At 42.5% G+C, this 27,569-nt stretch overlaps 1 protein-coding gene across 1 annotated transcript in view; it reads right to left on the minus strand.

The window, feature by feature from the left end:
- Positions 1-5,723: 5,723 nt before the first annotated feature.
- Usp31 (ubiquitin specific peptidase 31) overlaps positions 5,724-27,569 on the minus strand; it is a 67,010-nt gene continuing 45,164 nt past the window's right edge. The window contains exons 10-16 of the mRNA XM_038338320.1: positions 27,315-27,392; positions 26,369-26,498; positions 24,185-24,304; positions 21,773-21,998; positions 16,717-16,875; positions 15,245-15,397; positions 5,724-13,434 (exon numbers count right to left, since the gene is read on the minus strand). Coding sequence (XP_038194248.1) covers positions 11,861-13,434; positions 15,245-15,397; positions 16,717-16,875; positions 21,773-21,998; positions 24,185-24,304; positions 26,369-26,498; positions 27,315-27,392 — 2,440 coding nt within the window. The 3' untranslated portion in view covers positions 5,724-11,860. The remainder of the gene's footprint in view (positions 13,435-15,244; positions 15,398-16,716; positions 16,876-21,772; positions 21,999-24,184; positions 24,305-26,368; positions 26,499-27,314; positions 27,393-27,569) is intronic.

Consider the following 27,569-nt stretch of genomic DNA (forward strand, 5'->3'; position numbering starts at 1 on the left):
GCTTACTGGCTTGCTCCCATGGCTTGCTCATCCTGCTTTCTTATAGAGCCCAAGACCATCATCAGCCCAGGGATGGCACCACCCACAATGGGCTTGACCCTAGGGAACCAATTATTAAGAAAATGCTCTGCAGACTTATACCTACAGGTCAATATGGTAAAAGTATTTTCTTTCTTTTTTTAAAGATTTATTTATTATGTATACAGTGTTCTGCCCATATGTCTACCTGCAGGTCAGAAGAGGGCACCAGATCTCATTATAGATGGTTGTGAGCCTCCATATGGTTGTTGGGAATTGAACTCAGAACCTCTGGAAGAGTAGCCAGTGCTCTTAACCGCTGAGCCATCTCTCCAGTCTCGGAAGTATTTTCTCAATCGAGATTTTCTATTCCAAAATGAAACCTGTGTTGACATAAAATTTAGCCAGAACATGTCAGTAATCAGGATATGTACCAACTAAACTTCTTCCTTCTTTTTATTTTATTTTATTGGTGCTGGGGGTAGAACCTAGGGCCTTGAGCATGTTAGTCGCACACTCTTCCATTGAGCTACATCCCTAATCTCCAGACTGAAGTATTTACTTCCCAGAATAAAAATTTTATCTGTTTCTCTTTCTTTCTTCTTCTTTTCTTAACTATAGAAGAACGTTTTCAATTAGAAAATAGAAGATTATTGGTGCTGTTTGATCCTTCGTCATGCCTAACGCAGATACTCCCTCAGTCAAAAAGGTTAGCAGTCTTTTAATGAAAAAACATACATGGATCAATAAACACAAATGATTTCTTCCTTAAAAATATAAAGACATTTCTAATCAAATAAGAACTGAGAGAATGCACCATTAACACAAACTTAAAACACTAGCAGGAATTCTTCAGGCAAAGGGAAACCAATCACAGCGTGAACTATAGAAAGGTTGGAAGAGCAATGAAAGTATCCTGGTGAATCTAAGCGAGCAGTGACTATGTAACATTAACACGGTTAGACGTACACGGAATTAGAATGCATGAGAACAGCAAAGGGTCAGGAAGGGCAAGAGGATGAAAGCGCTCTGAAGCCCTGAGCACTAACATGACGTTTCTCGGGCTCTCATAAATCCAGGCGGCAATGCTGAAAGCCAGCACACACCTGTCACCTGCGGTGATATTTCATTTGTATTTTAATAAATATAGCTTGTCTGAAGATCAGAGAGTAAAACAGCCCCACTGGTCAGCCCCACAGACCAGGCAGTGGTGACACACACCTTTAATCCCAGCAGCCACACTAGTTGTCATAGAAACCAGGCAGTAGTGGTGCATGCCTTTAAACCCAGCCCTAGAGAGGAATATAAGATGGGAGGAGACAGCTCTCACACAGTCTCATTCTGAGGATTCCTGGAGGCAGGATCGCCATTTCGGACTGAGGTAGAGATAAGAGCCAGCGGCTGGCTGTTTTACTTTTCTGACCTTCAGGCTGAACCCCAATTTCTGTCTCTGGGTTTTTATTTTTTTATTTTTTATTTTTTAAATATTTATTTATTATGTATACAATATTCTGTCTGCCTGTATGCCTGCAGGCCAGAAGAGGGCACCAGACGTCATTACAGATGGTTGTGAGCCACCATGTGGTTGCTGGGAATTGAACTCAGGACCTTTGGAAGAGCAGGCAATGCTCTTAACCGCTGAGCCATCTCTCCAGCCCCTCTGGGTTTTTATTAATCGTGCTACAGTCACCTCAGCACTCTGAGTTGCAGTGGCGAGCGGGAAGTCAGCACTACCTTTAAGAAAGAAATGGCAGCTAAAGTCAAACGAGGAGGTAGGTTTTAAGTATGAGGCCAGTTTGGGGCAGAGTAAGAACAAGGTTCAATTGAACCATCTACGGTGCAAACCAGAGGACATGTTTGTATCCACAACATGCAAGTGAAAACCCATGCGGGGTGGAGCATATCTGGAACCACAGCATTGAAAAGCCAGAAAGATCTAGGGAGAGATCCCTAGAGCTTGGTGGCCAGCTAATCTAGCCAAACCAGTAAGAGACAGTCTCAAAAATCAAAGTGGAGAGCAACTGAGAAGGAAACCCGATGTCAACCAACCTCTGGTCCCCCTCATGCAAGCACACACATCCATCCACATGCACATGTACACTGACACATGAACACACACACACACACACACACAAAGGGTTGGTGTTTGAAAAGAATAAGGAAGAGAGACAGATATAAAGCAGGGGGTATAGAAGAAGGATGGTAGGTGAGCAAGTCACATATAAAAACTAAACAGTTAAAAAAGCGGGTGACACAAATATCAAAGAAATATAAGATAATAGATAAAACCAAATACTTATATAACACCCCATTAACTAAATACCTCCCCATGTAGACACCACAATCTACATTCCACAGGGGAAGATTCCCAGGCACAGAGAAGTTGAGTAACTTGTCCTGACTGTCTAACCCTTAAGTCACAGTCACAGGGCCCAAGCCCAGCAGCCAGCGTTCCCTGTACAGAGCCTCCCTACCCTCCTGCACCTCCACCACTCTAGGTCACCCAGTTCCTGCAGCAAGCTCCTAACTTACTTCTCAGGTACCACATTGTTGTCATGGTGACTGTGCAAAGGCACAAACTGGGTCTCATATCTTCCCCCAAATTGAATTGTTCCTGATTGTCATTTACTTTGGTACAAATGTAGGTCATATGAGGGTCCTTTTAGATGGTCACTCCTCCCTTCTTTCACGGCTTCTTGTCCTACATGCCAGGAAGGGCCTCCTGGGGCTTCAAGAAAGTAGTTTCCCTTAGCTGGAATGACAGCTATCCTGCAAAGCCTCCAGGGTTAGCCCCTCCTCTCACTATGGTCACAATGGCAACCACTCACTGAATCTTTTCTCTATGTCCAGTACAGCCGGGCAGGCTTAAAGAGCACCATTCCCCTTTAACCTTCTTAACTCCACCCCTAGACAAGAAAGTTGACTCAGACAAATCAGTTAGCCCAGCAGTTCAGGGAAGCATCACCATGTGCCCTCCTTTAAGAGGAAAAAGAGAGAGCAAATGGAAAAGGCCACCTCTCTGCATCTCCTTCAAACAGGCATGGCACTAGCTGATTGAATGCATGCAGAACTTAAGGTAGGGAGGAGGTAGACTGTAGCACAGACTGCAAGCTTGGAGAGGGTGGTCCAGGAGTGCTCTGAAGCAAGGTCATATTAGAGAGATGACGTAAGGGTAAGGAAGTGGACCTTCTGCGTGCCTCAAAGCTAGTGGGCAGAATGCCTTGAGGGAGTGCTGAAATGTCACATTCACTACTTTGACCCTGTGACTATATCCTAGTGTTGGACTACAGAAACAGTGCTACAAGAGACTTGGCCTCTGCCTTGGGATGATATAAGTGTCATTGTCCTTCATGGGACCTTGTATGAACCAGAGGCTGGCAAAGCACATCTGCATTTGGTATACCACAATGTCTTGAGGTCTACTCTAGGAGGCAGTCCGAGTCCTTGGAACTGGAAACTGGATCTGAGTCTCTGGGTTCTTCATAAACAAAGGGGAGACCTAGGAAATGCCACATGCCTGGTCTTGATGTGGGATTCCCCTCTGTATGCTATAACCATTGGTTAATAAACTGTCTTGGGCCTGTGCAGGTAGCAGAGGTAGGCAGGGAAAATTAAACTAAATGTTGGAAGAAGGAAGGAAGGCAGAGTTTAAGAGAAGCCATGTAGCCCTGCTGGAGCCAGACAGAACTTTAGCCGGTAAGCCACAGCCATGTAGCAATACACAGATGAATAGAAACGGGTTAAATTAATAAGTAAGAGTTAGCCAATAAGAAGCTAGAGCTAATGGGCCAGGCAGTGATTTAACTAATAGTTTCTGTGTGATTATTTTGGGGGTCTGGGCAAATGAACATGCAGCTAAGTGGCCTGCTGTTACATGGTCTTAATTACATACTGAAGTCTTGTATTACCAGCTCAGTTGCTCTTGGAGAGGACGAGTTCAATTTCCAGTACCCACATGGTGGCTCACAACCATCTGTAACTCCAGTTCCAGGAGGAATCTTCCTATCTGAGTGGGCATCAGGCATGCACATGGTGCACAAACATACATGTAGGCAAAACATTCATACACACAAAATAATAAATTCAAATTCAAAAAAGAAAAATGGAGCTGTTTAAACCAGAAGAGCAAGCCAAATTAATGATACAGCCCTGAAAACCATAAGTAGCAGGGGGATGTCCACTGGACTACACATGCAGAATCTGTCAGAGAGGGGCTCCCTGTTCTCCCTGTGTAGTGCATGCTGACAAGGAGAGGAGAAACGTGATAGTGACCAAGACCTCAAGAGACTCCCTATCCAACAGATCAAAGTCCTGGAAACCCACATGGAGATGCCAAAAAAGGGGAGAGCCAAACCCAAAGAGGCAAAAACCAAACATCTACTGCAGTCCTGGGGCCCATCTGGGGAAGGGGCACTGGCCTGGGGTGACATGTTTTCAACCACTTTCTGCTGGCTTAGACCTCAAGTCTTTCATGGGGGCTTTAATACAAAGGAGAAATGGAACATGTCAAGGGGCTTTTGCCACACCTGTGCTTTCTTCAGGAAGACTTCAGAGCTAAAATGTTTTGCAGACATGGAGCATCAAGTATTTGAAAATAATCCTCCAAATTCACTGGCAACAAAGTGGCCTTTAAATATTTCTGTAAATATTAAATTTATGTATTTTATGATATGTGAACATGTGCATGCATAATTGAACCTCTTTAGTAAATAATGTGCTGTGCTAAGCTAAAGGAAAACTTTACCACTCCAAATTAGAGGAGGAAGTGCCGTTTCAGATGATCCAGACTGGCCTACCCAGCTCTGCCACGATGCTGTGCTTCCACGGTACTCACTTCTCTAGGAGAAATGGCTGGCTGGAATATTTACACGATGAGCAAGGCCAGCTCAGAGATGCCAGTCTCAACTTATCTCAGGCACTTCCACCCTCACACATTAAAATCTGGTAAGCTGGACTTACACTGGAAAATACTGAGCTCTGTTGCCCCCAAGTGGTCATAAGCGATACAACACCACACTAGAGCATTGTCTTTGTAGGCAAGATAGCTAGAAAATAAAACAAAAAACTCAGAAGATGGTTAAAAGCCAGGTTCTGAGAGGCTGGAGAGATGCTCAGTGATTAAGAGCACTTGCTGTTCTTCCAGAGGACGTGGGTTCAGTTCCCAGCAGCCACACAATAGATCAGTAATTAGAAACTCTAAACTCCAGGGGATCCAAGAGTCATCTCTAGCCTCCCCTGGGCACTAGGCTCAGGCACAAATGGTGCACTTACACAAATGCAAGCAAAACACTCATACACATAAAAAATAAAGCAGATACTATGTGTATAAGAGGCGAGAAAAGGCTAAGGAAAGAATACTTTTTATGTTACAATTTCCTCTTATCACCAAAGAGGGGCAATGAAGAAAATCTGTTGGAAGTGAGGCAGAACGCGAGCTCTTTCTATGTAGCTCAGGGCATCTAGTCTCTCGTACCTCTCATTGTATCACTCATGTAACTGCTGACAGGGAACAAGTATGATGTGATCTTCCACAGCTATTGCATGGGGAGTCGGCCAGTCTGTGTGGTAGTATCCTGAAACTTGACGTTTTTACCTGAAATGCTGCAACTTTAAAGCATTGTTATACAAAATCAATGCAGTACAAATACTAGTCAACATTTAAAAAAAAAACTGGTTCGGCAAGGGGGAGAAAAAAGGAGTATGTCTTGAAGAAGGCATCATGTAGTAAATTTATTAAGTTTTGTTACATTTCCAGTTTTCTCTTAATTCCAATTGTATACTATATAACCAACTGCTGTCTCGGAAATAAAATGTTTTAAACATAAAAATATAAATTCTGCTTCTTAAAAGTGCATACACCTTGAATAATAAAATATACAAATAAATAACAGAAGGCAGTGACATACCTCATGCACTTGGCCTAAAATAATTTAAAATGTAGGATACACTTTCTTCCAGCCTGCAGGAAAGATACTCTGCCATCCTTTTACTGAAGAATTTATACAGAGCTCACTACTGGCTCATGAATGACACCAAAGCATTTTGTGTACAGTGATATGACATGCAGCTTTTAAGACAACTAGAGAAATCAAACGCCGCTGTAAATACACAAGAGAATCAAGAAACCATTTTGGTAATGAGGCCCAAATTCAATTTTAACCAGTGGTGAGAGGCACAGTCGGTGAGCAGACCTACACAGAACATAAATGCCTACAGGAAAGACAGACACTACCGCAGGCACAGAAGCACAGTCCCCCAGTCTGGAATAGCACCTAGGGAAGTTCATGCTGCGTGTTCACAGCAGCAGAGAGCTCGACTCTGGGAGGCCGTGTGCCAAAGCTGTTCCAGCTCTGATTTTTTCCGATACCCTTACTCCTTAAAATATGAGCCACGTCAGATAAACGGTTTCCTTCTCCTTTTTGTAGGCAGCCTGATGTTCAATGGGATGAGGCCACACAGCACAGTATATTATTTCGAAGATGGTATAGTGCACCTGGCTCACCACAGATTAAAACCAAACTTCATGTGCCTCTGTAGGTAACATATACTGCCAAATTCCTGGATAGGTATTGGTTTAATTACATGAAAAAATAGCAATGAGAGCGTCAAAATAATTTCAACAGAATGTTTCACATTTGTTTTTAAATTTAAAAGGACTCCTAGAGCTACATTCTGAGTAGGAAAGACCTGGAGTGGAGTGCAATCAGAGCAAGGGGCCTGTGTAGCCTGTGGTTTGCAACTGTGCTGCCAAAAGCAGAGCAGGGTCTGCACGGCTAGACAGCTAGCTTTCTACCGTCTTCTGCCACATTTTCTAACATGGAGTGACTTCCCTTCCTGCATGGGTCTCAGCCCCACAGCAGAATCTGAACAGAGGCTCTGGGAATGAATTCGGACCCCTTGGAGCACTCTGCTTGCCACCAGGAAGTAAGAACAATCCCCAGACTGGCAAGTAACATACCACCCATAAAATGCCTCACAGGTCCAAATCAGGCCTTGAAGTCAGAAAGCTCTTGTCCCCTGAATTCAGGCAGGGGATTGACAGCTTCTTTTAATTTTCTTGTCCAATGCAACTGGAATTCCTCCTGAGTACTTTGTATGGCAGTGATGATTCTCGCCATAAATTGTTGGCAAAAAGATGGTGTACCACATCCTTCTCGATTCTGACTGCAATAAGGAGAGAAAGTCACCCAGCATCAAAAGCCTGGGAGAGGCCCGGGCCTTCCAAGTCCCTTGATGATCCTAGTGACCTAGGGTGAATCATCCAGAAGAGGCCTCGGGACAGTGTATGTATGAGATTCAAAGACATCTTTCACATATGCTATGAGCCTCTGCCCCATCCCTGCCCCATGGAAAACAATGGTTTTAAATGAATGTGAGACGGATCTAGACCTGAATCCATTGTTTAACACTACCATACATTCCACATCCCTAATCTTACTGAGACCAGTGGGTGGGAAGTCCCAGAGTCTTCCTAAACACCTCCGAGTCTCTACAAAAGCATTTAAAAATTGTTAGCACTATATGAAGCCATATCTCTCCTTGTGATGAAGGACACCAGAAGATATAAAAAATTAAAATCTATAGAAAATGGCAGGTTATTTCTTAGAACAAAATACTTTAGGAAAGTCTTCAGGCTAAATACAATATATACACCAGTGTATGTTCAACATATCCAATCCACTCCTGCTTGCAAAATACTATTTTACACACAATCTCACCAATGATATAAAAAAAAAAGACTGGCAGAGAAAGAGATGCAAAGCAACCTAAAATTCACACTCAGGCTCACCTACACTGATGATGAAGCCACGCTTTAAAAATTACAAATTCAAAAAATAGAGCTCCAGGATCTGAGTTGTCTTTTTCTTTTTTAAAACTCAACGTTTAGTGTAGTTTCTCTGTATGCTTTTCAATCGGTTGCTTGCATAGGTAGTGTGAGCATGCTTTCTGGGTTAGATGAGGGCATGCAAAACTGCTGTCTCTACTTGAGGGTAAAAATGATCGGTCATGCTCAAAAGGCAGCTAGGAAGAAGAATTTGGGGTCTGATCACAAGGCAGCACGGGACTCCGAGCACTGACTGAAACCAAAGCATGATGTCCCAACTGAAGGTGCAGCCAGCTGGATAGCAATGAGCTCTTTATAAAAGTCAAGCAGGAGCAGCCTGCATACTAGCAGCTAAGTTGTCTTTATGGTAGGCACTGGTTTGTCAGCAAATTTTTCCCTTCTCAACTCCAAAAATCTAAGTATCAATGCACCTCCAAACCGTGTTTTATTGAAACTGTGCTTATGATTTTCATCCTAGCTCAAAAATCCAAACCAAAACACTAATTACCTTTGTATTCAATGACAATCTACACAGGAAACTGTAACTTCAGCTATTAGTAATCTATCAAAATGAGATGTGATGCCTCGTGTCCATCCACTTAAAGAGGGTTTATTTGAAATGAGCTTTGTTCACAACTCTTTAATCCATATCCCTTAACCTGCCACTACTGCTCCCTTAACACACCACTCCTACTTACTAGTTAGAAGGGTGGCAGTGCATCCCACCCTCAACAATCTCCATAGCCATCTCATAGAAACAGGGGGTTGATTCTACTGTAAAGTGACCAGGTACTAGACTTTAACCACTATACAGTACAGACAGCTCAGTCTGATCCTGTGGCCAGAAGACCACAGTGTCTCCAGAGATAAACAAGGACACTTTTGGTTTCTAGACAAAAACTCAAGGAACCTCAGGTCTGACCCAACAATAATCTGTTTGGGTGTTTCTGATGAAGACCATCACTCCATGGCAGGCCCTGTTTGCTTTGATGTCTCCCAGGACCCCTCAACTATAGCATATTGCTGAAGCTTTCTGTTTGCCTCTGCAAAGCAGGCCCAAATGAATTAAATGTGGCACAGCACAGATATACCACATTGCTCTATTGATTGGATATGGCACTACTCACTCTCAGGCATAAGAAGAAATAAATGAGGTTGGCTAGGGTTGTAAGGGACATGAGTGAGCATCATCATGAAGGCAAGGAGGAAGGCTGGCTTAAGGGATGGTGTAGCCTCGTGCGCAAGGTGTTCTACAGGAAAAGAGCAAGGATAAGGGGGGGGGCTTATATAACATCCCCCCCAAATTACCAATGCATCACTGTTGGTTAGTGCTGTGTTCCTGCGGGGAATGACTGCCCTAACCAGGGTCAGTGGGTTGCCAAACAGAAACTCAGGTCTACCATCTGAGCAGGTGATTTTTGACCCCAAAGCACACATATGTTCACTATATCCAAATCACTGGGAAAAGACTGCAATGACTTAACCCTGCCACAGAACTGAATGAACCAAGCAGCAACGCTCTCAATAAGCTCTTTCACTTCAGACAACACTGTCAGAGCAGCCTTTTCTGGGTCTTAAACACACCCCAGCAGGAAGGAATTAGATTGCATTGTTTCCCAACCTCACTATGAAGCATCGCAGCTTCATAGCCTAGACAATAATGTTTTTTCTATTAAATATGAAATAAGGACTAAACTCCATATACAGACATCTTTTCAATTTTATTACATTATAGAAACTGTCTTTCTTGATCCCATGGAAAAGTAGAGACTTGTAGAGGATTTTTCTGTTTTGTTTGTTTAAGAAAACATGATACATGTGGGAGGGAGGATCCATTCCTACTGCATTCAAGAATAAAACTATATAGTACTGTGAAAATTAAACTAGCTTCTAGTCATCTTAATTACGGCAAAACAGCTTGTTATTAAAATCCTTTGTCTTATCACACTCTAATTCTAAGATCATTTCAGAGGCTCAAATCACACAAATGCTCAATTCCTGATACTGATGGCCTCACATTTGATGCTTTTTTAGAAAATAAAACAAGATTGGTGACTAAACACTGCTGGGGCTGACCTTGTGCCACTGAACGATGACACGAAAAGGCAGCTGTCACCTCAGTCACACAAAGGCAGGCCAGAAAGCCTGGAGGCTTTCGGAAGCCACAAGGGGCGGGGGGAGGAGGGACAGAAGCAGCCAGTACAGGACTGAGTGCAATGGGCACTGCTCACACACACTGGATTGCGTGGAGCACTGTGGTAACGGGCACAAAGCTGAACACCTAAGCCTCAAATACCACAAGGGCTGAAAATCCCAGTCACCCTGAACCTGCAAGCTACCAGCTAATGTCCATATTAGCAGCAAAATAAACTTAAGTAACTAGTGGAAAGTACTTCCCAGGAGGTATTCTTAACATAAAGAACAAAAGGACAGTGCAGAAATCAAACTGCATGCACATATGCACCACGGCCACTTCACAGAAATACTGAAAAAGGAGTTCATGTGGACCTGGGAACCATGAGCTTTAGTATGTAATTACACATAAACTCAACATGCTATATATTTAATGACAAAGTGACAAATGCTATAGAAGAAGAGGAGGAGGAGGAGGAGGAATAGGATGAGGAAGAAGAGGAGGAGGAGAAAAGAGGACACTAAAAAACTGGGCTGGAAAGTATTTCCAAGTGATTTCCACAAGGCTTGGAAAACTATGTTTTACCTGTGAGAATCCAGTGAGGTTTGAGGTCCCCCTTTTCATCTATAATAACGCAATTGGCAACTACATGCCAGAGGGAACATATGCCAGACTCTGCTTGAGTTCTGGGTCTGAGGTTAACTCTTCAGGACAGAGCAGACATAAAAGAGCTATAGAGAAGCAGTCACAAGGAAGACAGGTACGATCCAAAGTGCATGTGCAATGCTTTGTCTCACAACACATCACCACACCACCAGTGGCTCTTGGTAGGAGGCGACTTCTTTCTTTTCTGAGCAGCAAGACAAGGCAGTAAGCATGCACACAAGGGGAGTAGGAGATCCTCAAACTTCTAACAGAAAAAAGCAACATCAGGGGAGGAGAATCATAAACTCAGGCTTCCAGCTTGGAATAAATTTTTTTCTGGGAATCTTTCAAAAGCATTAACTATTCAGCTACAGTTCAAAATTCCAATGGCCTTAGTCAGCAAATTTAGAATGAAAAAATATTAGTGACTAGCTTTCTGACTATCCAAAAATTGCCAAATCTTAGAACATATCCAAGGAGTCAAGACAGGCTAGTGTATGCATATAAATGCAGATATGAAGGTAGCAATAGATTTTCTGTCTACCTCTGAAACCTCTACCTGTGGCAGTAGGAGAAAGGATAGTCATCTTCCTCCCCATGTAATCTTCCTCTTGAACCCATTTATTAGTAATGTACATCCATCCTAGACTAGCTGAGTATATATACCTGAGAAACATTAGTGTTAAGATATTGCCCTTACAAAGACTGGTAGATGGGGCCAAAGTGCAGAAAGCAAGTTTTCCCTCAGTTTATGTTGTTGTTAGCGTCACAGTTTTTGTTTTGTGTGTTTTCTAAGCTCCTGATGGCACTCAACAATCTACATGAAGATAAATTCTGCTCAGATGAAACCCAAGTCAAACAATTCATCTGTCTACACACTGATAGCTTAATTGGTTCACAGGTTTCCAAACCCTAGTGTCCAACCAAAATCATTAGTGTTCTCTAGAAAGAAATAGGTACAGTTGCTAAAGGGACTATCCAGATTATTTTCTACAGTTATTCCAGTTAGCTTGGTATCACTGCTTTGCCTATGGCTGTTATTTGGTTCAATGGCAGAATAAGGCGACGCTTTTAACAATTTGAATTCCACACACACACTCATATTCTCTCACACAGTCAGGCACATGACCCCAAAGGAAAAAAAAACCACACAAAATAAAAGCATAGAGGGCTTTGGTGGGAAGGGAGTTCTAAATAAATAAACATCTGTACAGATAAAACACCCGGATTGTAGAAGATCACTGGGGTTTTTGAGAAGGCCGTGCAGAGGTTTGCATGCTAGAAGACAGCTTTTTGGAGCCTTTCTCGGTGGCCAGCCTGCTACTGGGAGACAAGGGAACTCCGGAATCTAGCTGGGAAGACTTGGATCTTCGAGCAGATAGCAAGGAATGTTTAGCAGAAGCAGGGTCCTTTGAGACAAGCTGTTCTTTTCCAACTGCATTTGTGTTTGGCTGCTGTGAGCCTGGGGACTGATGGCCTTTCTCTGCCTTGTCATCTGTGGTGTTCTTACTGACAGACTTAACAGAGCTCCCACCAGCCTTTTTGGACAGCAAGGTTGTCTTGCCAAGATCAGTAGACCGCCGGGTTTCTTTCTGTCTCAAGGCTGACTTAAAGAAGGACAGTCCCTTGTCCTCAGACTTGCTGTCCCTCTTCAACCCAGAGCGCACACTTGTGCTAGGTGAGCGCAGGCTGGCCATGGAAGAGCTCCGAACATGTTTGCCATCAACTCTGTTGTCTCCTGATCTGGCCTGATTCACCCGAGGGGAGCTAGGTTTGGAGGTGGAGGTGGAAGTGACACTGGCTCTGTCAGAACCTAAGCTTTGTCTGGAACCCTCTCTACTCAAGCTCCGGTCAGAAGTCCTGCTCTTCCCAGAAGGTAAGGAGCCCCTGGTGGCAGGGCCTGGGGCTTTTTTGGCAGATATGGAAGAAGAAGAGTAAGTGAAGGCAGAAGCAGACTTTTGCTTCTGTGGTGAAGGAGATGACAAGGATTCCTGGGACCTGGGGGACGATTCTTTTTTGGGTTGGGTAGAGGCAGGGGATGAATGCCTTCCACTGGCCCTGGAAGAATCTGCTTTGCTCCGACAGCGGGCAGTTTTCAAGGAAACCTTCACAGGAACAGGTGAAGAAGGGGATGGACTTGAAAGAGAAGATTCCTGGCTGGCCAAGGCTGGCCTCCCCTTCCGCACGCTCTTCTCTGGCTCAGAAGTGCCTTTGGAACTAGGGGATCTCTTGGTTGTGCTCTCTGGCTTCTTTGTGAGGGAGTCTGGGTGGCTTGGAGGTTTCACCTCTTTGACTGGAGAGCTGTCAACAGAATCACTCTGATCCACATAAGCAATCTGGTTATTATTATCAAAAGGATCAGAAATGGGGGGCAAGCAATCCCCTTGTGCTAGACTTTTGCTTGGTGTGTCTGCAACACTGGAGTTCAATTTTCGAGAGTCTGACTCATCTTTGAACACACCTTCCATGACAGCCAATGGGGCCCGGCCCACAGCCTTGTGCTCTCGTCTATTGTGACTGTCACTTGGTTCCTGGTGACTACCAGAAAGGTTCCGTAGACTACCAAAGCAAGATATGGACACTTTGTCATCACCTGCCTCCCCAATTCTTTCAAGGGTGGAGGCAGACCCATGGATCGGGGAGTCCCCTGAGAAGCGGGAAGGAGAACTGGAGCGCATCTGTAGCTTGGCAGACAGGGACCAAGAAGGCCGCATGCAATTTTCATTGACGGCCAAGGGGCTGGTGACAGAAGATCTGGATGACAGGCTTTGACGCTGCACACTTCTCACAAATGGTCGAGTAGAAAAGCCTCCTGCACAGCAGAGAAAATTCTGTCAGACTAAACCATCAAAAATTCTTAGTAACACCTTAAGACACTAAAGGCAGAGCAAGGGCAAACCTGGGGGAATGACAGGACCATGACCTTTAATGCTGGCCTGTCTGCTAGAGTCAAGGATAACTGTGTGCTTTCAACCCTTCGAAGACCAGTTTCCTTATCCACAAAAGAGGGTCATGCTAACTCTCAAGTCAGCAAAATGTTCTCCATCTACTTCATCCTACATCAGGGTCAGTACGCTTTCTGGAAAGACTCCGTCAGTCTGTTTGGCTGTACAGGCAACTGCTCAGCTCTGTGACCTTACCATAAAATCAGCCACAGGTGGCACACAATCAAACATGGATGATTATGTTCCAAAAACTATGGAAAAAGCAGCCATTCACATGAGGCCTCTGGCTATAATCTGATGACTGTTGGTCTAATTAAAGAATTAAATAAAATCTAAGAAGTCTGTGTCCAGCAAGGATCCGGGCACTCCCAGATCTTCACTAAACATGAGCTTCTAACCCAGCTCCTTCATCTTTCTGAAGGATGCCTGGAAATCACAGAATGAATTCTTTGACCAAAATGACACACGAACCCCTAACCCCATTGCATGTCCTGTGGAAGTAAGTCTGTAACAGGAAGAACTAGAGCCTTGGACATTATACATACTACCTTCGATGACTGGTAGACTAATATTTCCAACAGCTTAAACCTTTCCAAGACGATACCAAGCTGAATTCTGCATGCCTCTGTTACCACAGCTATGGCCTTCGTGACTTCTAAGAGTCAGGTTCTGTTCTATGTGACCACTGAGCAAGACTAAATGATGATGATGCTTAAGAAGATAATGATTTCACCAACCAGATTGCTTACAAATAGATTAAGGTAAGGTACTTCTGGGTTTATTGTTAAAACAACAGCAAATTCTAAATTTATAGGACTATGGTGAAAATAATGTCCACCTAAATAGGAATAGGCTCACTAGTCAGCTTTTCCTAAAATACTAGGAAAGAGAAAGGGCTTAGCAATAATAGTCCAATATATTCCAGCTCACAAGGAAAAGAAGTAAAATGCCAAAGGGGGGTAGAGCCAGAGCCAGGTCACGGCTCTCCTAGTTTGATTTCTTTCCAACTACCTCCCATTTTGGCTTCATTTCATTTTCTCAGAATTACCCATAGCCCCTAGAAGCAGATTAAAGCAACTGAAATGCTGGCAGCAAGTGAGTCTCTTTGGAAGATGAGTCACTGTCTTCATTATGGATGCTGAGCTCACTCTCTCCCACTTCCAGCTCTTAGTACTTTGGCTGCCCAGTCCATCCCATACCACATGGGGTTCCTGATAGTACTAAGGGCTATCCTGTCAATACTCAAGCATAAGTGAAAGGTACCAAGAAAAAACCAAATACACAAAATGCATTTCAATATTTAATCAGATTCCCTCCAGTATTGATATTGTGACTATGTTTAGAGTAGAGGTCAAGCTGACCCAATGATGTCCTCATTAGCTAAGAACAGGAGCTCTACATGAGGCAGTCCCAGGCAAGGTAGAACATCTTTGAGACCTAATAACCATCCTGCAAATTTGAACAAAAAGTGTTTATCTGTACATTGGAATCAGAAGTAGAAAATAATGAAGGAGAAATCCCTGAGTTATAGAGAAGCCACACTCAGTTATGTACCCCTACTCTTTTGAGTTCTACAGTCTGCTTGTAAAAAGACTTTGTTCCTAAGCCTGCAGAAACTGTGCTTTCTGTGTTTATGAGTTGCCATTTTGGAAATCTGACACCAAGACCCACACCCACCATCGTCTTCACTCCTTTCCCCTGTCATCTCCACAGACTCAGAGAGTGAAGCCAAGGAGGTGCGTCTGGAGGAGGCTGCAGAGGTCACGCTGGCTTGCTTGCTCCCTGGGAGCCGGCTCACCCAGTGCTCACACAGAGAAGAACTTGTAGAACCTGCAGAAAAGAAGATGGATCCTAAGGTCAGCCAGGGTCCTGCACTGCACACATCCTGTCAAGCTGCTGTCAGAGATTTGTATCCTCATTCCAAAGTTAAGAAAAACTCCCAGAACTAAGTATCCCTAGCAAAAATGAAGAAACTCCAGGCAATTCCTACATAGGAGGGTTGTAGAAACAAACTGCAAATATAGAATGTTTTCAAAAGCAACACTTAATCCTGGCAAGGGAATAGTAAAACAGACACACACAGCACAAGCTCTGAGCACTGGCAGTGCTACTGAACCACCCAGAGAAAGGGCAGTAATACAGACATTGTTTTTCTTAGCTTCAATGTCTTTTGGACATTTTAAAGCCATTTTATAATACTAATGATACATGCATGCACCAGCATGCACCCACAAAGTAGGGGCTATGACTCTGCTGTATGTTCATCAGTACTATCAATTCCAGGGTTACCTTTAAATAGATGTTAGGGTAATAGTGATCTTATTGACTACATGAAGCAGTTCTGTCTTCAACAGACCTAAAGTGACTATCGTTTTTTAGCACATCTCAGATTTTGGAATGGCCCAAAAGTCAAGTGAGCAGCCTACCCACTGAGAAGGCCTCACCTCCTTGCTTTGAACATAACCCTTTACAGGTCTGGAAAGGGACACTGATCACCACTCCCTACCTCTCCTCCTATTGATGTATTACCACATTTCAAGCTATTTTCTTAAAGCCACAGCCTGCAGCAAGAAGCATGCACCTTCCTCTCATCTGATTATCTATGGCTGCATTCATATTGTGTGGGGGACTCATTTCTACATTTATTAACATAATAGGCTGCATCTTATCAGCAAAACCAAGCCCTCAATCAGTTAACAGCAGTCAATCCTTCCCCCTAACAGAACAGATTAATTTTATGGAAGAAAAAGAACTTTTTCTTTCTAATGGTCTTTACAGTTTATAGAATACTTTCACATACCTTCACCAATGGTAAGGAACCAGTAACCCCACTGGGCAGGTGTTAGCAGATAGGACATGTTCCAAGACAACCCAAACCTCCAGGCATTTAACCAACAAGTAGGTTATAAGTAGTTTGTCTAGGCTCTGTCCCACCTCTATGTGAACTCTGCTGGTCCATGATAGTTCAGCATCCACCCCAACTTCCTTGGTTGAAATCCTATTAGTTCCCAGATTAAGTGGAAATGTGAAAATTAATCTCATCAAGCTTTCAGTAATGAAGCCTTCTGAGACATCCTTTGGCCCAAGAATTACAAACTCCTGCTCTGGGAAAACGAAAACAACAACAACAACAACGAAAACCAGGTTACCTGCCACAGAGCTATTAGCTGACCACGATGGGATGGCTGTCCGCCTCTGGTAGAAAAGTATGTAAGCTGTCTGTGTGCACACCTCATCTTCTGACAGCTGCTGCACATCACTGTCATCGAAGCAGTACCAGAGACCGTCCACGGAGTTCTTACAGTACGCTGCCAAAAAGAGCCCACCGTCAGCACCAACAAGGCCGCACACTACCCACTCTACCCACATACTTTATATTTACATATGTCCTTTATATTTCACTTACATAATTAATTCAATAGCATTTTAAACTGCCCAAAGTAATAGAAAGAGGTTAACAAAAACATAAATCCGAATTTCATATCACACCTAGGCAGAATGTTCCAAGAAATTCTTAAGTATTCCAATTTCATAACTATTTCATCTCAGAAAACTCATTATACTTCTAAGTATAAGTAGGTCTCAACCAGGGACAATTTTCCTGCTAGAGCCACTTAGCAATGACTAGAACACTTTGATTGTCACAACTGGGTGAGTCAGGAGGTTGGGGTCAACAAGTATCTAGTGGATAGAGACTGGGCATGTCCACAATGCATAGGCAGCATTCTGCAACACAGAATATTCACTCAGTCTCACAGGGTAAAGAACTTTGATTTTTGTTGTTGTATCACTTTAGCGCTTACTAATGACATAAAGTAATATGAATAGCCATCAACTAATATTTAAGATTTATCATAATCTAAACGTCTCATTTAATTACGAGATTTATCATTACTACAAATTTACACAGGCTCAGAAAGACTACTTATGGGGCTGGGGACATAGCTCAGCTGGTAAAGCGCTTATCAGGCAAGAATAAGAGCCTGAGTTCAAGCCCCACCACCCAGTCAAGCCATATCAAGTCCTAAGCTCCGGAAACCCTGTCTTTAAAAACAAGCAAACAGAAAACAGCAACAAACAAACAAACAAATACAAAGTAGGTGCACCTACTGGTACCCCTGGCCTCTACACATACTCCACAAATACAACCATATTATCCTACACACAAAGACTGCCTAGCACATAGCTGTGCAGTCGGCAGAGGGAGAATATATGGCATTTGGGTTTATCTAATCCTTTGGCTTGTGCTCAAAGTCCTACTGTATCCTACCCTTTTCCTTCAGGGGAAGCCTAAATGATCTACAGATATTCCTTAGCAAACCTGAGAACACAGAACTCAAGAATACATACATGGAGCCTTCTCCCCAGTTTCAACTCTAAGCCTGAGATAGAAATAAAGAACATTTAAGTACCATCAAGAAAAAAAATAGGAGCCAACAAGAGCCAATAAAAACATAAGAGTCCGGGACTGGGAGTGTAGTTCAGTATTAGAGTATGTGCCTAGTGTGCCCAAGAACATGGGTTCAATCACAAGCACCAAACCTATGCCAAAATCTTGAGGTCATGAAGCCAAAGTCATACCATTAGGCTGAATCAAGGGATCTTATAAAGCTTGGTCCAAAAAAGCAAATTATTATCACATTTCTCAAAATACTAAACACGGATGAGTGCTAGAATATTCAGTAAATGCTGACACCAACTTAGGATGGCCTTCAAGGTCAGGGCATATACAATCCTGGTAGGTACCACAAGTGATTAGGCCAGTTCACTTTTGCAAGTATAGAACCACAGAGATAAAAGGGACCCAGGTGAGGAATTGTTCCTAACGAGAAAGGTCCTAAAAGAGAAACAAAGCCTCAAAGTGTGGGAGGGAGATCAGTTCCAAACCAGAGAGTGAAATGGAGACACTCACAACAAATGGAGTCATAGCAACAGCACCGGCTGGGCCAATGGTGTCAGGCCAGGCTAATTCACACATGGCCCATCTGGAGAGGAGGCTGCTATTCTGGAGAGGCGAGTGGGAGCTGAACTGCACAGGGGCCACACCCACCAAGAGAAAGAATAACCTTGCTCTAGTGCAGGCTGTTTTCGGCTGTGGCATGGAAAGGCCACATAGTAACTTACTAAAAAGCAAAGTATTTATTTATAAATCTACTTGCTTTTCTCCCTAGCACTGCCTTCCAAAGTGCTACTCAAGCTGTGGCACGGCATGGCATTTGTCCACAAAAGGAGGCACCAAAACAAAGATAAGCATTCAAAAACATCTAGCAATATGATACTGCTGTAACATTTGCATTTTTACAAAACTGACTTATGAAGGGTTGGAAATGCTAAAATAGAAAATATCAAGGCCTTTATCACAGACAGTTTGAGAGGCTCTGTTCTAGAATCCTTGCACAAGTTAGCTATATACACAACATGCAATTACAGCAAGAATCATCAAAGACATTCTAGTGAAAACTTAAAAACAGAGTATCGCCAGCTTAAAAAAAATCTGCTAGGCCCATATGATGGAAAGATAGAACCAACTCACTCACACATGTATCCTCTGACATCTGCATGCACTGCCATAGCCCAACACAAATAAGCAAATAAATGTAATTTAAAAAAATACGTAAAGCCAAGGGTTGACTGTAACTGTCAACATTTAGAGATAAAACAAGCAATGGTTTGCCTAAAGAACAGGAAAGGAAGAGAGATGACTTCTCATGGCACATGGTGGGAACCCTACTGCTAGGAAGGCAGAGTCAGGCAGATACCTGGGGATCAATGGACAGCCCAGGTCAGTAAGGGACTGTCTCAAAACAAGGTAGACAAAGACTGAGGAACAATACCCAAGGCTGTCCTCTGGCCGTCAAACACAAACCCAAATATACACATAGAACAGAAAAGAGGAAATAATATAGTGGCTCTCAACATGTGGGTCAGAATCCCCCTGCATGTCAAATGACTTTTTCACAGGGGTCACCTAAGACCATCAGAAAGTACAGATATTTACATTACAATTCGCAACAGTAGCAAAATTACAGCTATGAAGTATTACAAAAATGAGGAACTGTGTTAAAGGGTTGCAGCATTAGGAAGGTTGAGAAGCACTGATTAAAGTATGTGAGCACCTCCTAGGTGAGGGGCAATGAGCAGACAAACCCACTTCTGCTGTGCTTCATGGGCCCAGATAAAGTGATCTGGCCAAGTTCTAAGATGGGTCAACGATCTCATCCAAGCTCATTTTACTAAGTCACACTGCTTCTAAGGGTTTTCAAGTAGTTTCCAAAGTCTGTCCTAAATAAAGAACAACATAATATTCTGAAATCTAGCACTGTCCTATTTTCTCTAACAATTCCTTGCCTAGATTGTATAAAGTCCCTATTTTGCAAAATGACTTCCTACCAAAGTGTAAATATTAACCAGAAATGTGGGCAAAGAGGTTAATATAGTGAGTAGTTAGTAGATTTCAATTACTTCTATGTCCCTTTCCACCCTAAGAGTAAAGAATATTTAATCTCATGACTCAGCATCCAAGAACAAAGACATTACTAGTAATGCTAGAAAAGCAAATATGCAACTAGAAATGCAATCATCACACAGTGACCTCTATAAAAATACACAAAACAACAAACACTGCATTGCCATCTAAATAGTGTTTTTAAAAAGTGCAAGGTAAAACATACTTAAGCTACTAATGTCTTCTGTGAAGTGAGAGCACCTTGGGAGCCCCTTTTCTCCTTGCAAATACTTTCCAGACGAGCAGAAGCCAAACTGTTCTTATGAACACACCCAGAGGCTGGGTCGTTCCTCTCAAAAACAGCTGTTGTTGGCAGAGTTAAACTTAAAGGGTTTCAAGAATGAGCGATTATAGCTAGTCATCTTCCTAGCCTCCTAAGCTGAAAGAGAGCATGCAAAGTTGGGAAGGCTAAACAACACTATCACCTTGCCAGTACACAGGGAACTGGTTGCTAACTGCTATGAGAAGAATCTACAAGGAGAGTCATCAACATTAGATTAAACATTTTAAAAAGAAAATAATATATGTTTAGTAATGGAAATGGTTACTAGTCAAGTCACTTAATAGAGCTACATTCTGAGAAGCTCAATGTTGACAACTGTCATCAGACACTAATACAACTACAAAAGCTAAGATGCTACCACATCATTAAACAATATCATCTTTACAGGACTACTGTAAAGATGTGGCTCTCATCCTGAGCCCATACAGTAGTGTTGCACAAACAGGTTACCAATCTCAGACAGCTTCTCCTCCTGGGTTCATCTCCACTACCACTTACTACACACATGGCAGTATCGTTAAATTTGATTTTTATCTGCATCTCTGCCTACTTGTTTCTACTCCTAAAAGATACACAGTGGGATTTAGTCATCCGTGATGTGATAAGAGTCTATTAAAAGCTAATTACAAAGTGTTTAATATTTGTGAGTGAAACAGACCAATATATAGTCACATCAGTATAAAACAGTAAATGTATCGAGGAATTACTATTGATGAACCTTAAAGACATTATGCTCAATAAAATAAAGCAGTTAAAATAAAGAACTAACAATACTGTGTGGTCCTATGTACAAGAGGCACCTAAAGTAATAAGTTCATCAAGTCAAGAGTATGGGACTGTCAGAGGCTGGAGGAGGGAAAGCATGGGAATTATTGTTTAATGAGTTTCTGTTTGAGAAGATGAAAAAGTTCTGGAAATGGATAGTGATGTGGCTATACAACAATGTGTTCTCAATGCCACCAACCTGGACACTTAACACTGACTAAAATGCTAAGTTTAATTATGTATATTTTAACCATGATTTTTTTAAATGTTAATGTTTATCTCGCTATGCCTGACAAGCCCATTTCACAAAAGCATTCTTTCCACCTCTCTCTAGAATTTTTATGCTGAACAGAGTTGCTTTTATAATGCAAAAGTAAATTTACCCTTAAAAGAATAAAGACATCATGAAAGTGGCTCATGACCATTCTAAGTTAGGGAGATGCTAGAGCCTCAAAAGCATCACATAGCTATAATGGGGAGGCACGCTGGGTAAACAAGAGTGGCTCCTCAGCTGTCTCGTGCAAACATTCTCCCATCAGGTCTGCTCAGAGTTGGCAAAAGGCACACTGAAAGAGAAAGGGAGGTTCAAAGCTACAAGCAAACAGCCTGAAGGAAGCGTCAGCACAGACACGCAGCCTCTCGCACTGCAGACCTGTGTAGTGCCCCCCTTGCATGGTGCCATGATGATTGCACACAGCATACAGGTCATAGATGTAGTCCTCAGGGTCCCTCCCGAGTCCATAGGGCCGTCTCCATGGGGACCAATGAGATGGCAAGCTCCAGCTGCTCTGGCTTCTCTTAACCACATGAGGTGTCATGTCCAGGCCAGTCAAGGGGAACTTGACCATGTTCTGAAGTTTCATGCGCCTGTCTCCTTCCTGTTGCAAGAAGAAAGACAAGTTCTGATGACATTTTAATGCAAGCAGATAGAAGCTCAGTTTAGCATGAAATGTGAGCCCTGTCAGTTAAATCTCTTTGGATCACCTATTTGATTTCCCCAAGACACATAATAGGGAAATAGACTGCCAGTGTTAACTGTGTACGGGAACAAGCTTTAGTACCACTTAAAGTAGAACCAATGAGGATCAGCATGTTGGGGAAAATGAACCTCTGGATTTTCACTGCTTTATCTGCCAAAGCTTTTGGGGGTGGGGGAGAGGCAAGCTTAGGAGAAAAGAGACCATTTGAGGTGATTCACCCTGAAACTTCTGTCAGATCCAGAATATAAATAGAGTTTAACTACATAAAGGGCAAAACCCAAAACCTAGCAGAGAAGAAGTATTCAATAAGCAGTGATCTGTTCCTCCCTACTTCTCCAACATTTACTTGGCTGAACTTAGCTATTTAACCAACAATCTTGAAGAATCTGTATTTTCCATTAAACCCTTTGGAATATCCTTGAAACCTAAAAATCTGTTGAATGAATATCATTGCATGTTTTCTATGTCCAAGAGAACATTTAACAAACTAATCAGATATGGATGTGAACATTTCAAGGATTTATAATGGCTCTATTAAAGGAAAATATATGCTCATAGGAGAAAAGCTCCTGAATGGGGGCCAGGATGAAGCACAGGGCCTTACTGTAGTAACGAGGGGCAGCACTTAGGCTTGCCAGAAGGAAGTGATGTCACCAGAACTGAGAGTGAAGAACTGTGAGCAGTGTGTACAACACGTTAGGAAGGGCGGTTACAGAGGCTAAGAAATCAATTAAAGGACTGCAACTGCAGCCGCCTGAGCAATAATAGAAAGTCATTTAGTGGGAGGGGACAGCAAACAGGAGGAGATACGCAAGGAATCCATGGAAAAGCCAAGTCAATCTGCACAAGTGGCTACCTAGATTAGATGATAAGAAGGAACGTCAAAGACGACACTTCTGTTTTGAGTCTGGGATTCTGGAAGGAAAAGTGAAGGAAATCTGTTAGCATTAGGGGAAGAAGACAGAGAAGGCTGGACTGGAAGTTTCAATCAATTTCCCACCTACAGAGCCCAAGATGGATGTCCAAGGCAAGTGCCATGTTTCAATATCACAGAAGCCCAGCTCTGAAATTTAGAAAGTTTTGGGAATCTGGACTAGTCCCCTAAGTTCCACCCTGGTGCTTAGAAACACCCAGGCCTGGGGACTAGGTGCGTCAGCCTTGCTCCATCTTAAGTCCGCGCATTTCTTCATCCCTATTGCAAAACTCTATCCTACGTCAGCAGCAGCCTTCTTGATGCCCGCAACACTTGCAACTTTTCATCTGCTACCCACCCAACAGTGAAAGGATCACTTCAAAACACACATTTGGCAATTGCTGCTTCTGTTCAAAGCTCTTCACTAAAATCTGCCTACAAGGATATGCTTGAACAACTGCTCTCTATCTGCCTTTCTCTTCCATCTTAGCTCCCATCATCCATCTTCAGCCTCATCAGGCCCCAGGCTCAGCATAAACTGCTTATTCTGTCACATGAAGGTGCAGTCCTGCTTCTCCTTCTCATCTAGCAAACAGCTGCTCACTTTTCAGGCACAAACTCTTGAGTTCAGGCCACAAAGGCTCACTACAGTTCACATCTCATCAGATTCTCTTACAATGGGGTTGTCTAGGACATTCTTCACCTCAAAAGGTAGACAGGCTTTCTGGGAAAAGTGACTCACAAAGTAGTAGAACAAAAAGCAGATATTTGTATCTATTACCCCCCCACACACTATATAACAGCTCCATGAAGCAGGGCAATACTGTTTATTACATTAGGTAGAAATAGGAATTCTACCTCTCTCACACAGGATCTCTTCTCAATCATAAAGTAAACACACTAAAATTTCAGGACAGCAAACCCCCAAGAATAAAGTAAAACACGTACATAAACTATGTGAACAAAATATTCAGGACTTAAAGGATCACAGGATAGTCAAATTTTGCTTTAGAAAATATAACTATGGATAGGGTCAGTCAAACATGTGGAGACATTCAGACAGCAGCAGTGGGGCATCTAACAGGGCCACCAAAGAGCCCACACAAACCACCAACAGGAGTCAAGAGAAATAAGGTCATGCTAGCTTTCCCCAGAGACAGGATTTTCTCACCTGGCGGAATCTCTTGAGGTGTATAATAAGCACATCAGGCAGAGTCCACAGGCTTAATGTGATGCTCCCCTGTTGCAGCTGCTTGCAGTGTGGGCATCGCCATGCGTCATCTGGAGCAAGCTGGAAACAAGGAGCAGGACTTCCATTAGGCACCACATAATAAAGTCTTTGTCATGGAAGACAGCTGAACTACTTTCTTGCCCAGGGCCTGGTATCACTCAGCATCGCTCTGGAAGCTGCACAGGAGGACAGCCAATGGGATAACACAATCACAAGTAGCACCTGGCCAGTGTGGACAAATCCAGATGAGTGCTCAACCTCCCACTCTCAAAGAATGGCTAAATGCTCTTGTTTCAGAAGCACCACAAGTCCAGCATGCTCCCAAATGCAACTTATCATCTTTAGATCAATATGGACTTTCTTGGTCTAGAACATCATACCCGAGCATATTCTACTACTGCCAACCAAGGTGGAACATAGCGGGCTATCCCAAGCCCCAAGCACTTCCCATTTTCTTCTTCTTTTTACCCCACTGGGTGTCCCTCCATTTCTGAATTTGACTCTTCTCTACACTAACTTGCATAAACACACCACTCCAAGTTCTTACTCACTCTCACCAACACTTCATGTATCCCAACCATTCTCTCCTCCAGAAGCACTGAACTGTTCCAAACAATCCTCCCCATATACTCTCAATGAGCTTTTCCAAACATCAGTCCAATATTCTATATCCAAATACAGCATCTCTAAATGGGCGAGTAGGGACATGTCAACTTAGAAGTATCAAATACATGAAAAATCCAGCTAGAGAGGCAACATCCAGCCTAGGTCCACACATGAAATGAGGTAAGGAAAGCTCTGGGATCGGAAAATAATCCCCACCATAATGTAAGAGAAAGAGCCAAAGTTAGAAAATTGGGGAAAATGTTTTAAGAGAAATAACCAACCTCAGAAGCCACCAGGATGCAGCGCCCCCCACCCCCACAAACAACAACAACAACAAAATATGGAGCCCAGATGCATTCCCTTTAGGTAAAGCAAGAAAAAGTGGTGAGAACGTGGTCATTAGTGCCATGCACCATGAGGTGATCAAATGACGCCTGAGCAGAGGCCACTGAGAACCTCAGAGACCCAGTATTCCTAATTCAAATCAGATAAACAAGAAGAGGCTTTGGGGGGACAAGAAGGCTACCAACAGAAAATCTGGGTAGAATAGAGGAGAAACCAGTCTGGTAACTTAAAAGGGAAGTACAACTGAAAAGCTCAGTTTTCATGATTACGTTTACAGAAAAGATTGGCAGACAGAAGGCGGAAGTCTGGGTAAATAGGAATGATCAGAAAGCCAGATGAAAGGAGCCCAGGCTATCATCTAGCAAGTCTACATCTCATGCGGCATATTAATACTCCACTTATTGGCTATGTAGTCTTCACACTTCTGTCAAAAGTTAAGTTTCTGTCTGTTTAAATCCCAACACATTATAAACAGATATTTTAATGAAATATAGTATTAATGTCATAGCATCTAATCATTCTGATAGTTTCTAAAACATTTCTCTGGTTTCTGTACTGACTATGAACTACTGGAAAGCTCCCAGGTCAGGCAATTACACTCTGAGTATTCCTGCCCTATCAAGTCTTCCTGGCAATGAAGGAGTTCGCTATGCAGACATACAGATTTCCTCACGGCAGAACAAGATCACTCTCTTCAGCATTCCCAACCTTTAGATTTTGTTCTTTGCATAAAATTAAGCCCAATACCTCATTCATAGGAAGTCCAAGTGCCCCCAAATAACTATCTTGATCTACACAGCAATTTTTAGACCATCTAGGACTACATTATGAAATCTTGTCCCAAAAACAAAACATCAAACAAAGCAAAAATAAAACAAAAAAAAATTGAGAAAAGTGTTCATTACTAAGGAAAATAATTTAAGACTTCCCAACTGAAATGAACAAAAAATATATTAATCATTAAAAATAAAACAATTACAAAGGCTCATTTCTACAGCACTCCAAATACTCAAAATTTTAAGTCATTCCATATTATAGTCCTAAAATGACTAACATTAAATATGTATGCCCACTTAATGTGTAGAGCCTATGGGAATGCAAACTCCTGGGGCATAGGATATGTTTTCCTGGGCAGGACTAATCTCACTGTCATCTTGAAGACCTGAATCTTACCCGTTCTTCTTTGGTGTAGAGTTGGAAACACTGGGATAAAGTGCAGGTTTGTGGCTGATGATGATGCTCCTTCTGCAGACGGACACTCTCTGCATCAGGGATATATTCATCTTCAGTGTTTATAAACAAGCTGCAATTCAGAGGATAGGCAGCTTTCAGAGATTGTCTTAAAAACAGACACAAGAACTTTTCAAAGTAGCTATGAACTCATAACCCAAAAGATCAATGCATAAGAATATAGCAATTCAACTCTTCTACATTCCAAAATATTTTTGGAAATTACTCCATCTGCAAAGTTATTTCAAGAGTTAACTTGGAGTTAGCTTTTCTCAAACTGTCCATGATTGTGCATATTTTGTTCTTAATTATGTATATGTATGTGTATCTATGTGGGTATGCACATGTGAGTGTAGGGGTCCATGGGGGCCAGAGGTGTCACTTCTCCTGAAGTCAGAACTACAGGCTATTGTTAGCTTCCTGACACAGGTGTAAGAATTGAACTTAATTCTTCTGCAAGAGCAGTATGTGCTCTTAACCAGAGGTCACACTCTCTCTCTGTCCATGCTGCTTAAATCATTCATTCTTGTCTAAGGTATCTAAGGACATGCATTTGACACAAGCTTACTAATCTACAGCTGTACAATCCTAAACACATCTGATCCTGTCTGCTATAAGCCTACAAGAGCTAATGATCCTGTGACAACAACAAAAAAATCAGAGCAAATCAACACACACAGCAATTAATGAGCATATGGCTTTTCCCTCAGCATTAAGTAAATTTTCTACAATTTTGAGCCTTGGAAAGAAGTCAGGAAAAGAAAAAAAGCACTTTAATAAAGGGTTAAGACACACATAAAATACTCATTTGATGCTAAGACTTGCATGTTACAGTTAAACTGAAAGATCTGCGCGCTGCCAAAATGGTAATTAAAAAAAACAAACTCACAAATCTTTTGTCTCCTTGTCCCATTCTACTACCAGTTTCACATGAGCGGTACCACCTGGTCCACAGGACTTTAATGCCCTAAAGAATCAGAGTAGAGCCACATATTATTTTCTAAAAGAAAGATTTCACTTAAATGTCATTATATTCTATCTAGAATATAGTAATTATAGAAAATCTTAATAGTTCTTCATCAGAAAATGAGACCAATGTAGCCTCTGACTTTGTAACTAGTTTACAAGCAGAATGGAAAATCCT

The sequence above is a fragment of the Arvicola amphibius genome, chromosome 1, assembly GCF_903992535.2.
Source record: "Arvicola amphibius chromosome 1, mArvAmp1.2, whole genome shotgun sequence".
NCBI lineage: Eukaryota > Metazoa > Chordata > Mammalia > Rodentia > Cricetidae > Arvicola > Arvicola amphibius.